At 40.0% G+C, this 16,105-nt stretch overlaps 1 protein-coding gene across 1 annotated transcript in view; it reads left to right on the top strand.

Annotated features, from left to right (window-relative positions):
• The window catches only part of LOC118398747 (heparan sulfate glucosamine 3-O-sulfotransferase 5-like), an 87,296-nt gene extending 75,752 nt beyond the window's left edge, over window positions 1–11,544 (top strand). The window contains exons 2-3 of the mRNA XM_035794403.2: window positions 7,811–7,952; window positions 8,154–11,544. Of these exons, the coding sequence (XP_035650296.1) occupies window positions 7,846–7,952; window positions 8,154–9,087 (1,041 nt within the window). The 5' untranslated portion in view covers window positions 7,811–7,845 and the 3' untranslated portion in view covers window positions 9,088–11,544. The remainder of the gene's footprint in view (window positions 1–7,810; window positions 7,953–8,153) is intronic.
• Window positions 11,545–16,105: the final 4,561 nt, after the last annotated feature.

Genomic DNA, 16,105 nt, shown 5'->3' with positions numbered 1-16,105 from the left:
CAACCTGGGGTACGCACAATGCCGCCGGAGGTACGCCAAATAAAAATAGATTTTCCAATGGGGCTATACATTTGGGTGTATATTTTTTTTCTCACCTGAGTAGCCTCGTTTCACTGTCAAAATTAAAATTAAACCATCTAGTGTTGAGCGAAATAACAACACAATGTAAAATACAGGTAGCCTAGTCAAATAATTAACATCCAATCACATTAACCGATACTCTCTCGCGGGAAACCTTCACTCTTGCGCAGATATTTAATAACGAAACATGCCAATTTGAAAAATAAGCCACAGCAGTGTTTGGAGCGAGAATTAAGATGACTTTTGAGTAGTAAGACCTGTACAAAAGAAAAAGGTACCATTAATAAGAAGGAGCTAGAAGCTACCGAGTGGCTAGGACAGGCAAGCCCCATACTATTGTGGAGAAAATTATTATTCCTGCTGCCGTTGAAATGGCTGGGACAATGCTGGGGAAAGGCCAAAAAATATATACAGACAATGCCTTCATCAAACATCACTGTTTCTTTTTTCTTTTCCCCCCTTTTCGTGGTAAACAAATTTTAGTAGTTACTATCTTGTCTCATCGCTACAACTCCCGTACGGGCTCGGGAGAAACGAAGATCGAAAGCCATGCGTCCTCCGAAACACAACCCATCCAAGCCGCACTGCTTCTTAACACAGCGCGCATCCAACCCGGAAGCCAGCCGCACCAATGTGTCGGAGGAAACACCGTGCACCTGCCGACCTGGTTAGCGCGCACTGCGCCCGGCCCGCCACAGGAGTCGCTAGTGCGCGATGAGACAAGGATATCCCTACCGGCCAAACCCTCCCTAACCCGGACGATGCTCGGTCAATTGTGCGTCGCCCCAGAGCCTGGGCGCAAACCCAGAGTCTCTGGTGGCACAGCTAGCACTGCGGGAGGCCCTAAACAACACTGTTTCATGACACATCAGTGACATGGCAGGAGATGTTTTGAAACAATTACACTTGTCTGACCACTTACATGATGATGTTTTTTCTCACCTGAATGATCTGAATCTAGCATTACAGGGACTCTCCACAACTATATTCAATGTGCTGGACAAAATTGAGGCTATGATTACGAAGTTGGAGCTCTTCTCTGTCTGCATTAACCTGTTGCGACTAGTAATCCCGTATCCGGGATCCTATTTATAGCCTCAAGCTCATTACCATAACGCAACGTTAACTATTCATGAAAATCACAAATGAAATGAAATAAATACATTTGCTCTCAAGCTTAGCCTTTTATGCCATCAGACTGTTAAACAGCCACCACTAACATTGAGTGGCTGCTGCCAACACACTGACTCAATTCCAGCCACTTTAATAATGGGAATTGATGGGAAATTATGTAAAATATATCACTAGCCACTTTAAACAATGCTACCTAATATAATGTTTACATACCCTACATTATTCATCTCATATGTATACATATATAATGTACTCTATATCATCTACTGCATCTTTATGGAATACATGTATCACTAGCCTCTTTAACTATGCCACTTTGTTTACATACTCATCTTATATGTATATACTGTACTCAATACCATCTACTGTATCTTGCCTATGCCGCTCTGTACCATCACTCATTCATATATCTTTATGTACATATTCTTTATCCCCTTACACTTGTCTATAAGGTAGTACTTTTGGAATTGTTAGCTAGATTACTTGGTGGTTATTACTGCATTGTCGGAACTAGAAGCACAAGCATTTCGCTACACTCGCATTAACATCTGCTAACCATGTGACAAATAAAATAAAATAGGATTTAAAAAATGTTTTTTATCTTTATTTAACCAGGCAAGTCAGTTAAGAACACATTCTTATTTTCAATGATGGCCTGGGAACAGTGGGTTAACTGCCTGTTCAGGGGCAGAGCGACAGATTTGTACCTTGTCAGCTCGGGAGTTTGAACTCGCAACCTTCCGGTTACTAGTCCAACGCTCTAACCACTAGGCTACGCTGATTTGACTTTTCCGAAACAGACGACTCAAACAACTCCCACTGTTAAAAAACTGATGCCTTTTGCAACCACGTACCTATGTGAGAGTGGATTCTCAGTCCTCATTAGCATGAAAACTAAATACTGACACAGACTGTGGAAAATTATTTAAGACTGAGACTCTCTCCAATACAACCCAACATTGCACAGTTATGTGCATCCTTTAAAGCACACCCTTCTCATTAACCTGTGGTGAGTTATTCACAATTTTTTATGAACAAATAAGGTTTTATATGTAAGATGGCTAAATAAAGAGCAAAAAGATTGATTATTATTCTATTATTATTTGTGCCCTGGTCCTATAAGAGCTCTTTGTCACTTCCCACGAGCCGGGTTGTGATAAAAACTCACAAATTCTTGTGTTAATAAATGTATTGTATTGTGTGTGCGTGCGTGCGTGCGTGCGTGCGTGCGTGCGTGCGTGCGTGCGTGCGTGCGTGTGTGCGTGTGTGTGTGTGTGTGTGTGTGACGGGCTTACAATTATGGCAAAAAAACGACATTTGAGAGTGAGCTGACCCTGGTGCTAGAGGGGGTATGCAGCTTGAGGTTGAATGTTTGAACGGGTACAGCACTATTAAAGGTTTATCAACCACTGATCTAAGCCATCTGCTAATTGGTTTTGGAGACTGATCTCTCTGGGTCCACAGGGGTAAACAGTCAAGGCTGTGTAATTTGTCAGTTGGTGGTTATTCTTTGGGGAGGAAGTGGGCTTCCATTTGCTGATCATAACAGCAGTTACTTTCTATTGTAAAGCCTACAAACATCAGTAGGTTGCAGACCTGCAAAAATGATCTATCTAGACTCAAATGTCAATATCCTAAGTCTACATAACTTTGCAAATCAGAGTGTTCTACTGCTCCCTCTTATAATTGTTGTAAAATATTAAACATCTGCAACTACTAAAAACCACTATTATGTCTCAACCTGGAGCCCGATAAAAGACTTTAAAAAAACGGCGATGTCTGTGAGAGTCACAGTACTTTGATGTCATTCTTAGTTAATGAAATACTGCCCCCGCTTGGTTTAACAGGGGAACTTTTTTACTTTTACATCATTGAAGGTCAAACGAGTCATGCTGTACACGATAAAGACACAGCAGTTTTATTTTGTATGCTAATCACAACAAGGGAGATGTGCTGAGGCAGATGGTTATTGATGATCTTACACTATTAGCACCAACAGTAGTCTCTGGGCGCAGTTTTTCAAAAATGATCAATCTGGGTTTCGTCTACCGGATAGGAATAGAATAATTAGAGTCCCAATTCAGAATGAATACAATGAGTCCCAGTTCAAGTAAATGATTTGTATAATGGGAGTCCACATTCAAGTAAATGATTTGTATAATGGGAGTCCACATTCAAGTAAATGATTTGTATAATGGGAGTCCACATTCAAGTAAATGATTTGTATAATGGGAGTCCACATTCAAGTAAATGATTTGTATAATGGGAGTCCACATTCAAGTAAATGATTTGTATAATGGGAGTCCACATTCAAGTAAATGATTTGTATAATGGGAGTCCACATTCAAGTAAATGATTTGTATAATGGGAGTCCACATTCAAGTAAATGATTTGTATAATGGGAGTCCACATTCAAGTAAATGATTTGTATAATTTGGGAGTCCACATTCAAGTAAATGATTTGTATAATGGGAGTCCACATTCAAGTAAATGATTTGTATAATGGGAGTCCACATTCAAGTAAATGATTTGTATAATGGGAGTCCACATTCAAGTAAATGATTTGTATAATGGGAGTCCACATTCAAGTAAATGATTTGTATAATGGGAGTCCACATTCAAGTAAATGATTTGTATAATGGGAGTCCACATTCAAGTAAATGATTTGTATAATGGGAGTCCACATTCAAGTAAATGATTTGTATAATGGGAGTCCACATTCAAGTAAATGATTTGTATAATGGGAGTCCACATTCAAGTAAATGATTTGTATAATGGGAGTCCACATTCAAGTAAATGATTTGTATAATGGGAGTCCACATTCAAGTAAATGATTTGTATAATGGGAGTCCACATTCAAGTAAATGATTTGTATAATGGGAGTCCACATTCAAGTAAATGATTTGTATAATGGGAGTCCACATTCAATTAAATTATTTGTATAATGGGAGTCCACATTCAAGTAAATTATTTGTATAATGGGAGTCCACATTCAAGTAAATTATTTGTATAATGGGAGTCCACATTCAAGTAAATTATTTGTATAATGGGAGTCCCCATTAAAGTAAATTATTTGTACATTCTATTCATTCTATTTCTATGCATGTACTCCTGTTCGATAGCCGTAATTAAGAAAAAAAATTACTCGGCCCTGGGGATTAATCCCGTTCCGCTCTAAAATGTAAAAAAACACACATATAATGTTGTGAATACTAGGACCTGTTCTAGATTACAACAGTAGATTAAGTGTAGCCTACAATGAATTGAGGTCAGGTTTTTCTGTTTCTTTTGATCATTTTTGTTTTGTTCCCAAGCAGCAGCTTCTCACAGTGATGCTTTCTTTTCATAGAACATGATAGTGCGTGTGTGTGTGTGTATGTGTGTGTGTGTGTGACAAAATGGGTTGAACATCTAGTTAACAACATCCAAAAATACCATTTCTATCCTGTTTCCAGACTTTGGAGGTGAAATATTTTCACGTGGCACCAATTTACAGTATGTATTCTAGACTGCTGGTTGTTCTTTAGCTCCTCAATCCTCTGAAACGTTATAATTGAATGGAAGTCACAGTAATCTAGAAAGTTAAATATATATATTTATATATATATAGTTTAATTAGCTAGAATAAGATCAAGTTTAACTTTCTAGATATATATATATATATATATATACAGTACCAGTCAAAAGTTTGGACTTTCCAGGGGTTTTCATTATTTGTACTATTTTCTACATTGTAGAATAATAGTGAAGACATAAAAACTATGAAATCATGTAGTAACCAAAAGAGTGTTATACAAATCAAAATATATTTTATATTTGAGATTCTTCAAAGGAGCCACCCTTTGCCTTGATGACTGCTTTGCACACTCTTGGCATTGTTTCATTCAGCTTCATGAGGTAGTCACCTGGAATGCATTTCAATTAACAGGTGTGCCTTGTTATAAGCTAATTTGTGGAATTTATTTCCTTCTTAATGCGTTTGAGCCAATCAGTCGTGTTGTTCCGCTAGCGGAACCCCTCACCAACAGCCAATGAAATTGCAGGGCGCCAAATACAAATCAAAAGAAATCTCATCAATCAAATTTCTCAAACATACAAGTATTAGCCACCATTTTAAAGATAACATTCTTGTTAATCCAGCCACAGTGTCTGATTTCAAAAATGCTTTACAGCAAAAGTTCCACAAACGATTATGTTAGGTCACCACCAAGTCACAGAAAAACCCAGCCATTTTTCCAGCCAAAGAGAGAAGTCACAAAAAGCATAAATAGAGATAACATTAATCACTAACATTTGATGATCTTCATCAGATGACACTCATAGGACTTCAGGTTACACAATGCATGTATGTTTTGTTTGATAAAGTGAATATTAATATCCCAAAATCTCATTTTACATTGGTGTGTTATGTTCAGTAGTTCCAAAACATCAGATTAAATGCAATAATCTGAGTACGGAGCTCAGAGCCCAAACCAGCCAAAATAAATATCTGCCATGTTGCGCAGTCAACATTAGTCAGAAATAGCATTATAAATATTAACTTACCTTTGATGATCTTCATCAGAATGCACTCCCAGGAATCCCAGTTCCACAATAAATGTTTGATTTGTTCGATAAAGTTCATAATTTATGTCCATATACCTCCTTTTGTTAGGGCGTTTGGTAAACAAATCTAAACGCGCGTGCAACTTCCAGCGGAAAGGTCGGACAAAAATTCCAAAAAGTTAGATTACTGGTCGTAGAAACATATTGTTGTATAGAATCAATCTTTAGGATGTTTTTATCATAAATGTTCAATAATGTTCCAATCTGAGAATTCCATTGTCTGTAGAAAAGCCATGGAATGAGAGCTAACCCTCTCGTGAGAGACTGACTGCTTTCTTGGCCCAAGCAAGTCTCTTCATCTTATTGGTGCCTTTTATTAGAGGTTTCGATCAAGGCCTGATTCACGCAGTCTCCTCTGAACAGTTGATGTTGAGATGTGGCTGTAACTTGAACTCTGTGAAGCATATATTTGGGCTGCCATCTGAGGTCCTGTTAACTTTAATTAATTTATCCTCTGCAGCAGATGTAACTCTGAGTCTTCCTTTCCTGTGGTGGTCCTCTTGAAAGCCATTTTCACCATAATGCTTGATGGCTTTTGCGATTGCACTTGAAGAAACTTTCAAAGTTCTTGAAATGTTATGGACTGACTGACTTTCATGTCTTAAAACATCTTTGGGATAGGGGGCAGCATTTTCACTTTTGAATGAAAAGCGTGCCCAGAGTAAACTGCCTCCTACTCAGTCCCAGATGCTAATGTATGTATATTATTAGTAGATATGGATAGAAAACACTCAAAAGTTTCTAAAACTGTTTGAATGATGTCTGTGAGTATAACAGAACTCATATGGCAGGTGAAAACCTGAGACAAATCCAACCAGGAAGTGTGAAATCTGAAGTTTGTAGTTTTTCAAAGCTTGGCCTATCGAATACACAGTGTCTATGGGTCAAATTGCACTTCCTAATGCTTCCACTAGATGTCAACCGTCTTTAGAAACTTGTTTGAGGCTTCGACTATAAAGGAGGGGGTATGAGGGCTGTTTGAGTCAGTGGTCTGGCAGATTGTCACAGGCTCAGTGGTCTCAGTCTGACTGGTGGAAATCTGTCCTTTGGTCTGATGAGTCCGAATTTGAGATTTTTTCTTCCAACCGCGGTGTTTTTGTGAGATGTAGAGTAGGTGAACGGATGATCTCCTCATGTGTGGTTCCCACCCTGAAGCATGGAGGAGGAGGTGTGATGGTGTGGGTGTGCTTTGCTGGTGACACCGTCTGTGATGTATTTAGAATTCAAGGCACACTTAACCAGCATGGCTACCACAGCATTCTGCAGCGATATGCCATCCCATCTGGTTTGCAGTTAGTGGGACTATCATTTGTTTTTTAACAGGACAATGACCCAAAACACACCTCCAGGCTGTGTAAGGGCTATTTGACCAAGGCGAGTGATGGAGTGCTGCCTCCACAATTACCCGACCTCAACCCAATTGAGATGGTTTGGGATGAGTTGGACCACAGAGTGAAGGAAAAAAGCCAGCAAGTGCTCAGCATATGTGGGAACTCCTTCAAGACCGTTGGAAAAGCGTTCCTCATGAAGCTGGTTGAGAGAATGCCAATAGTGTGCAAACCTGTCATCATGGTAAAGGTTGGCTAATTTGAAGAATCTAAAATATATTTAGATTTGTTTAACACTTTTTTGGTTATTACATGATTTGATATGTGTTTTTCCTAGTTTTGATGTCTGCACAATTATTCTACAATGTAGAAAATAGTAAAAATAAAGAAAAATCCTTGAATGAGTGGGTGTGTCCAAACTTTTGGCTGCTACTGTATATATATATATATTCTCAGTCGGTTTTGCAACGGACAAAACGTTTTACAACGGAACCCAACTAACCCCAGCCGTCTGCTCTAATGGCACTGCAGCACTTTGCAGGCTCCTGTGAGTTTGGCTTAATCACTTGTAAGACTTGATTTAGTGTGTGTTAATAAACATTAGTCTGTCTCTCTCCTCGCCAGTGATTAGTGGTTTATGTGCTCTGCTCTCCCGTTCCCAGGCTGAAGACGCAGTCCTGAAGATTGATGGAGGGCCATGCTATTCAAACAGCAGGCGTTGCTGAGACAGAAGCTCTTCTTGTTGGGCAGCCTTGCTATTGGGAGTCTCCTCTATCTAGTGGCCAGGGTTGGGAGCTTGGATAGGTACGTTGTTTGCTGAAAGCACTGCCTGTTGAATGTCAAGTATAGAATGATTTTAGTTTATATAAATAATCTAATATTTTTTTCAAATATCAAAATCTTGATCATATATGATTAGATTATGATAAGACTTCAAATGCTCTAAAGTTTATGAAATTATTATATAGAACGAAATGTCTCTTTCTGTGTTTTCCCCTCCTCCAGGCTGCAGCCTATTTGCCCCATAGAGAGCAGACTGGGCCCTCCTCACCTGCCGGAGCAGTTCCCTCTCCGGACCCTGCAGTATAAGCGTGGTCTGCTCCACGAGATCCGCAAGGGCAATGCCACCAAAGAGCAGATCCGCCTGCACAACCTGGTGCAGCAGCTGCCCCGGGCCATCATCATCGGAGTGCGCAAGGGCGGCACGCGCGCCCTGCTGGAGATGCTCAACTTGCACCCAGCTGTGGTCAAGGCCTCGCAGGAGATCCACTTCTTTGACAACGAACAGAACTACGCCCGGGGCATCGACTGGTACCGGGAGAAGATGCCCTTCTCCTTCCTCCACCAGATCACCATTGAGAAGAGCCCCGCCTACTTCATCACAGAGGAGGTCCCCGAACGCATCTTCAAGATGAACTCCTCCATCAAGCTGTTGATTATTGTGCGTGAGCCCACCACCAGAGCTGTGTCCGACTATACACAGGTGCTGGAGGGCAAGGAGCGTAAGAATAAGACCTACCACAAGTTTGAGAAGCTGGCCATCGACGGCAACACGTGTGATGTGAACACAAAGTATAAGGCGGTACGGACCAGCATTTACACCAAGCACTTGGAGCGCTGGCTGAAGTTCTTCCCCGTGGAACATTTTCACATTGTGGACGGCGACCGTCTGATCACAGACCCGCTGCCTGAGCTGCAGCTCGTCGAGCGCTTCCTCAACCTCCCCTCCAGGATCAGCCGGTATAACCTGTATTTCAATGCCACCAGGGGATTCTACTGCCTGCGATTTAACAATGTCTTCAACAAGTGCCTGGCAGGCAGCAAGGGGCGCATCCACCCTGAGGTGGACCCCTCAGTGGTGGCCAAACTGAGGAAGTTCTTCCACCCCTTCAATCAGAAGTTTTATCAGATTACTGGGAGGACGTTCAACTGGCCCTGAGAAACTAAGGGAAGGTCATGGCCTATTTGAACTTCTGAACTGAAGTTGTTCTGTTGACATTTTCAAGATGTCAACCACAACAATATTAAAGGATATTAAAAGCACTTTGGTTGAATTTAATACGTCGAGGAGAGTGGGGTAAGTCGAGCCGAAGGGTTAGTTGAGCTACTCCTTGTTTCTAGGAAACCATATACAAAATGTACCATGTGACCAAATATTAAGGAAGAGGTCGTCATTTCATGGAGTCTATGAAGAAAAAAACACATGGACAAAGTGGTAAGCAAATTAGGGCAAATGAATGTATTGTGTTATAGGTTTCATGCGGCTTGTATCTAAACCAAGGTGGATTGTTTTGTATATCAGTTGGGGTCTCTATAAGCTACAATATGAGGTCCTAAACCTAGCATGAAAGCGCATACTTGTACCTGTGTGGGCTAATATAGTATAAATGTTTGCCTTGGGGTAAATTGAGCCAATGGCCACCATACCCCATACAGATTATGATTACATTTAGTCAGGTTTATGCATAATATGCATAGTTTTTTTGCAATGTGTCATGCATATGAACTCAATATACTGCATTTGTATTGTTATAGAGCAAACCTAATCATTCCCTGTGTATACAAATGTAAAACATGCAGGGATCTAGCCCCCCTTTAGGTTCTTGAGAGAGCAGCCAAGGAAGTGAGAGAAGGGAAAAAGCCCATTCCAGAAGCACCAAGGGATGAAAAAATGTACTGAATGATGCTGAGGTACATTGCCAAAAATGAAAACAAACATGTACCTGTGTGAAAGAGAGGCTGTGACAGAGTAACAGAGACACACAAGGTCTTATCTGATGACATGGAGTCTGAGTTGTATAAAGAGAGGCTATGATAGAGTAGCAGAGTCACACAAGGTCTTATCTGATGACATGGAGTCTGAGCTAAACATATCCAGAATATCGCAGACCAGCTTCATGGGCTTAGTAGCCTCAAATGCAGTGAACTTGCCTACGAATTGGCACATCGAAACAAAATCACTGTCCCAGACAACTTGTCAAGAAATGCAAGGGTAAGTCATATTTAACAGATCCATCTATATCTGAATATAGGCATACATTTTAAAATTACAGTACAATATACCTCACCCCCATTCCATGAATTAAACTTTGACCAACCAACACCATCACCCACTGTCACAGGGCACCTCCACCGATTTACTCCAAGGTGGCTCAACTTTTTCCCTATGCTCAATTTACTCTGGGATAAGTTGTGCAAAGAGACCAATTTTGTTTTTGACAAACTATGTTTTTAAAACTGTTATGTTTACATGAATTGTGATTATTTCCAGGGATACACAACATCCTGAAATATATGTAGATATCTTTGTTAAAAAGAATACTATATTGCCGTAGTGAGGCTGAATGTAAAAATGGCTCAACATACCCCACTCTCCCCTGTGAGAATGACAATGTGACCAAAATCTGTAATGGAATCAATGTATGTTTGTTTCTTAATATGTAAGGGGGCATAAGACGATAAAGGGTTTGTGAGTTGTGTGATTACAAAACAATTCAGTTTAATGCACCTGATCTTTCTTCATAATAATTCACCTGTCTGACACTTGTGCCCATTATAAACTCTGCATTTTGCCATCATCTCAGCCAATATTGAATGAAGGGTATACTACAATGAGCGATAAACATGAGATTATGTTAAGTGAACATGTGGATTTTAAAAGACGAATTGTCAGTCAACAACACATACATTTAACATATTTAAAGGCTATATCATGAAGCTATATATGTGCCAATGTTTCATATAAAAACAACCTTGACAAAGACGTAGGCTTACATGTTCTTGCAGTTCTAAGTGTGATAGTCTTGCATTTATTACAGTCCTCTTATTTTGGTTTTGCTTTTCTCCTGCATGTGTATTGAACATACAATTGACAAAGCATGGGCTCTCTAACGTAGTTTTGTGTTATTTCATTTATTCCAGTATCATTCTTTAAACATGTGCTACTTTTATTTGTTTCTATGTTGTTTTTAGGTAGTTTAACTTTTCTCAAACTACCATGACGTACTTGTATCCGTAATATAACCCATAAATCTGTAGAAGGGTAGGAGATTCTCATGAGGGAATGGGAACATAGATTTCTCATAAAATTCTGACTCCGATGATGTCCTCATACATCAAGCATTTAAATGTTGAATAAGAGATTTAAGTGGTAACTTTGTTCTCGTTCTTTTTATCCAGTATTAATAACATGTTTGTCATTCCCCTTGGTGAAAAGCCACAGTAAAAAAAAGTAATTTGTTAGTTACTGTCAAACCATCTAATGCTTATTCTACTACAATTAACATATTTGTCTTATGTGCAAATAGCCATCCTGTATCATAAGTGTATTGTTCTGTAACAAAAAATTATTGAATTAAAATTACATTTAAACACGTGTCAACTGAGTCATTCATTATTTCTGTTTTGTCTCGTAATCTATTGTGTGGTTCAAAGACTGAGACTCTTCCTTGATCAAATCAAATCAAATGTATTTATATAGCCCTTCTTACATCAGCTGATATATCAAAGTGCTGTACAGAAACCCAGCCTAAAACCCCAAACAGCAAGCAATGCAGGTGTAGAAGCACGGTGGCTAGGAAAAACTCCCTAGAAAGGCCAAAACCTAGGAAGAAACCTAGAGAGGAACCAGGCTATGAGGGGTGGCCAGTCCTCTTCTGGCTGTGCCGGGTGGAGATTATAACAGAACATGGCCAAGATGTTCAAATGTTCATAAATGACCAGTATGGTCAAATAATAATAATCGCAGTAGTTGTCGAGGGTGCAACAAGTCAGCAAATCAGGAGTAAATGTCAGTTTGCTTTTCATAGCCAATCATTAAGAGTATCTCTACCACTCCTGCTGTCTCTAGAGAGTTGAAAACAGCAGATCTGGGACAGGTAGCACGTCCGGTGAACAGGTAAGGGTTCCATAGCCGCAGGCAGAACAGTTGAAAGTGGAGCAGCAGCACGGCCAGGTGGACTGGGGACAGCAAGGAGTCATCATGCCAGGTAGTCCTGAGGCATGGTCCTAGGGCTCAGGTCCTCCGAGAGAGAGAAAGAAAGAGAGAATTAGAGAGAGCACACTTAAATTCACACAGGACACCGAATAGGACAGGAGAAGTACTCCAGATATAACAAACTGACCCTAGCACCCCGACACATAAACTACTGCAGGATAAATACTGGAGGCTGAGACAGGAGGGGTCAGGAGACACTGTGGCCCCATCCGAGGACACCCCCGGATGGGGCCACAGGGCCAAACAGGAAGGATATAACCCCACCCACTTTGCCAAAGCACAGCCCCCACACCACTAGAGGGATATCTTCAACCACCAGCTTACCATCCTGAGACAAGGCCGAGTATAGCCCACAAAGATCTCCGCCACGGCACAACCCAAGGGGGGCGCCAACCCAGACAGGAAGATCACATCAGTGACTCAACCCACTCAGGTGACGCACCCCTCCCAGGTACGGTATGAGAGAGCCCCAGTAAGCCAGTGACTCAGCCCCTGTAATAGGGTTAGAGGCAGAGAATCCCAATGGAAAGAGGGGAACCGGCCAGGCAGAGACAGCAAGGGCGGTTTGTTGCTCCAGAGCCTTTCCGTTCACCTTCCCACTCCTGGGCCAGACGACACTCAATCATATGACCCACTGAAGAGATGAGTCTTCAGTAAAGACTTAAAGGTTGAGACCGAGTTTGCGTCTCTGACATGGGTAGGCAGACCGTTCCATAAAAATGGAGCTCTATAGGAGACAAGGCCGAGTATAGCCCACAAAGATCTCCGCCACGGCACAACCCAAATTAGAACTAGAAACTCCTGGTACCTTCATTAATTGCCCACATCTCAGCAAATACATAATTCCACATATACAGGGGGGTAAAAAAGTATTTAGTCAGCCACCAATTGTGCAAGTTCTCCCACTTAAAAAGATGAGAGGCCTGTAATTTCCATCATAGATACATTTAAACTATGACAGACAAAATGAGAAAAGAAAATCCAGAAAATCACATTGTAGGATTATTAATGAATTTATTTGCAAATTATGGTGGAAAATAAGTATTTGCTCAATAACAAAAGTGTATCTCAATACTTTGTTATATACCCATTGTTGGCAATGACAGAGGTCAAACGTTTTCTGTAAGTCTTCACTGAACACTTTTATTTTATCTTAAATAAATAAAAAATTCTTAAATATTAAAAAAAAATCTTAATATAAACATAAATAAAATATATTTAGTCTCAAATAAATAATGAAACATGCTCAATTTGGTTTAAATAATTCAAAAACACAGTGTTGGAGAAGAAAGTAAAAGTGCAATATGTGCCATGTAAAAAAGCTAACGTTTAAGTCCCTTGCTCAGAACATGAGAACATATGAAATCTGGTGGTTCAATATTCCCAGTCCGTCAATATTCCCAGTTAAGAAGTTTTAGGTTGTAATTATTATAGGAATTATGACGTGTCGTCTATTTCTCTCTATACCATTTGTATTTGACCATTGGATGTTCTAATAGGCACTTTAGTATTGCCAGCTTTATCTCAGGAGTTGACAGGCTTGAAATCATAAACAGAGCTGTGAAGCAAGCATTGCGAAGAGCTGCTGGCAAACGCAGTAAAGTTTGAATGAATGCTTACGAGCTTCCTGCCACCTACCACTGCTCAGTCAGACTGCTCTATCAAATCATAGACTTAATTATAATATAATAAACACAGAAATACAAGCCATTGGTCATTAATATGGTCAAATCCGGAAACTATAATTTCGAAAACAAAACGTTTATTCTTTCAGTGAAATACATAATCGTTCCATATTTCATCGAACGGGCAGCAACCCTAAGTCTAAATATTGCTGTTAAATTACAACCTTCAATGTTATGTCATAATTATTTAAAATTCTGTCAAATTAGTTCTCAACGAGCCAGGCGGCCCAAACTGTTGCATATACCCTGACTCTGCGTGCAATGAACGCAAAAGATGTGACACAATTTCCCTTAATATTGCATGCTAACATGAATTTATTTTAGCTAAATATGCAGGTTTAAAAAATATACTTCTGTGTATTAATTTTAAGAACGGCATTAATGTATATGGTTAGGTACATTGGTGCAACGATTTTGCATTTTTCGCGAATGCTAGCAACTGACCTTGGCTCCTTGTTGCACTCTCGTAACAGGTGGTGAGCCTGCCATGCAGTTTCCTCGTGGAATGCAATGTAATCGGCCATAATCAGCGTCCAAAAATGCAGATTACCGATTGTTATGAAAACTTGAAATTGGCCCTAATTAATCGGCCATGCCGGTCTACCTCTAGAGTTGTTCAACCTTTTCAAAATACCCCATATCCCTGCCTCTTTAAGGTGCTTTCCTCATTTCAGTGCCTAGACCTGTATCCTGGAAGGAAATTTTCAGGCCACTGAGACCGGTGTACTTTCATGGTTTACTTAATACAATTGAAAAATAAAAAGAGAGCCTCACACCCTAGGAGCTCAGATGCAATAATTGTATTACAATTTATCTTACAATTTATCTTACCATTTCTACCGATGTGCATGTCAGTTATGGTTTTCATATTCGCATCTTCATTTAATTTAATAATGTCTTCATATCTCAATCATTGTCATGTGGTTATTGAAAATTCTATCCAAATCTAAAATGATACAAACCTTAAAAGTGGCTTCTATTGCCCACTATGTTAAAATATACGACATAAAGCCAACAAATAAAAACATTGCAGCCGCAAGGTAGAAATATAACCTATTTCAGTCCAAGTCAAGCACTGATAAGAAGTAATCAGGTAGGCCTATTTTATGACGTTTCCACTGGATCAGAGCATAACATTTTCCCCTTTCAGGCAGAGTGGTTATGGAGAAGGAGAGAGCTGGAACAAGTTTTCAAATACATTGAGGAACTATTGTAACTCTTAATGGACTTTGTTTGCTTGAAGTTTGAGGTGAAGAAAACCTTACTTTGAGAAGCTCTACATGTCATTTATTGGGGTGTGTTAAGCCAATCAGAAATACTATCAGATCCCCAAATGGGCACATTTATACGCCTACATTTACAGGCAGGCCAGGTAGCCTATAACAGGCAGGCCAGGAAGGCCTACTTCTCTGTGTGCGCGTCCTAGCTCAACATTGACAGGAGTTCTCCAAAAAAAAGACAATGACTAAATTGACTAACTCGTAAATGGAATGAAATAAACCAAAACTTGTTCCTCACAATTGAAGCATAGGTTTTGCTCTCTGCAAACAATGTGCCCACTCTGACAATGATAACGGGAAGACTGGAATAATAATATTGAATGCATTAACAGAAATGACCATAACCAAGGTAACATTGTAGATTAGAAATTATAGGCATTAACATTAAATGTACTACTGGTGATATATGTCATGGGGAATTGATCTACACTAACAATCAAATGCAAACAATTCACATGGATTAGTTCACTGAGATGGGTGCCACTTTTCCCGTCCCTTCCTTATGTTTTCTTCTTCTTTTCAGAATTGCAATACAACAATTACTTTGAGTAGTTTGGGCCTGACTTCAAGCTGCACATCAGCCCATCTAACATGACCAACCAGAAAATATCATAGTACATGGATAAGATCAAGTAAGGACCGAGTCTGTCAGATGTATCATATCGTATGTACTTCAGTAACTCCAGTTGGACATGTCATATTCATCAATTTTGCATTGTGAGGTTGTTGCATCTGCATTGCCAGTACTGTATGAAACAGGTATTCTGGTGGGGGTGTTGTAGTCTACTTACTTTTTCCTTATTGTCACATTATCCACATTTCTTAGAGCCTTCTCGTGGGCTTTTGGGCTGATGGTGGTTACTGCACCGATATTCGTTGCATTAAAAGCAGTGTCCTTTGTTTGAGAACGCGTCTGTTTAAGAACCGGATGCTACCCAACGCCCCGGGAGTGGTGCAGATGCAGGCTATCCCTGAGGATGCCATCCCTGATGACAC

The sequence above is a fragment of the Oncorhynchus keta genome, chromosome 19 (assembly GCF_023373465.1).
Source record: "Oncorhynchus keta strain PuntledgeMale-10-30-2019 chromosome 19, Oket_V2, whole genome shotgun sequence".
NCBI lineage: Eukaryota > Metazoa > Chordata > Actinopteri > Salmoniformes > Salmonidae > Oncorhynchus > Oncorhynchus keta.
Note: the sequence above shows the minus strand (reverse complement) of the source record. Positions and strands in the feature narration are given on the sequence as shown.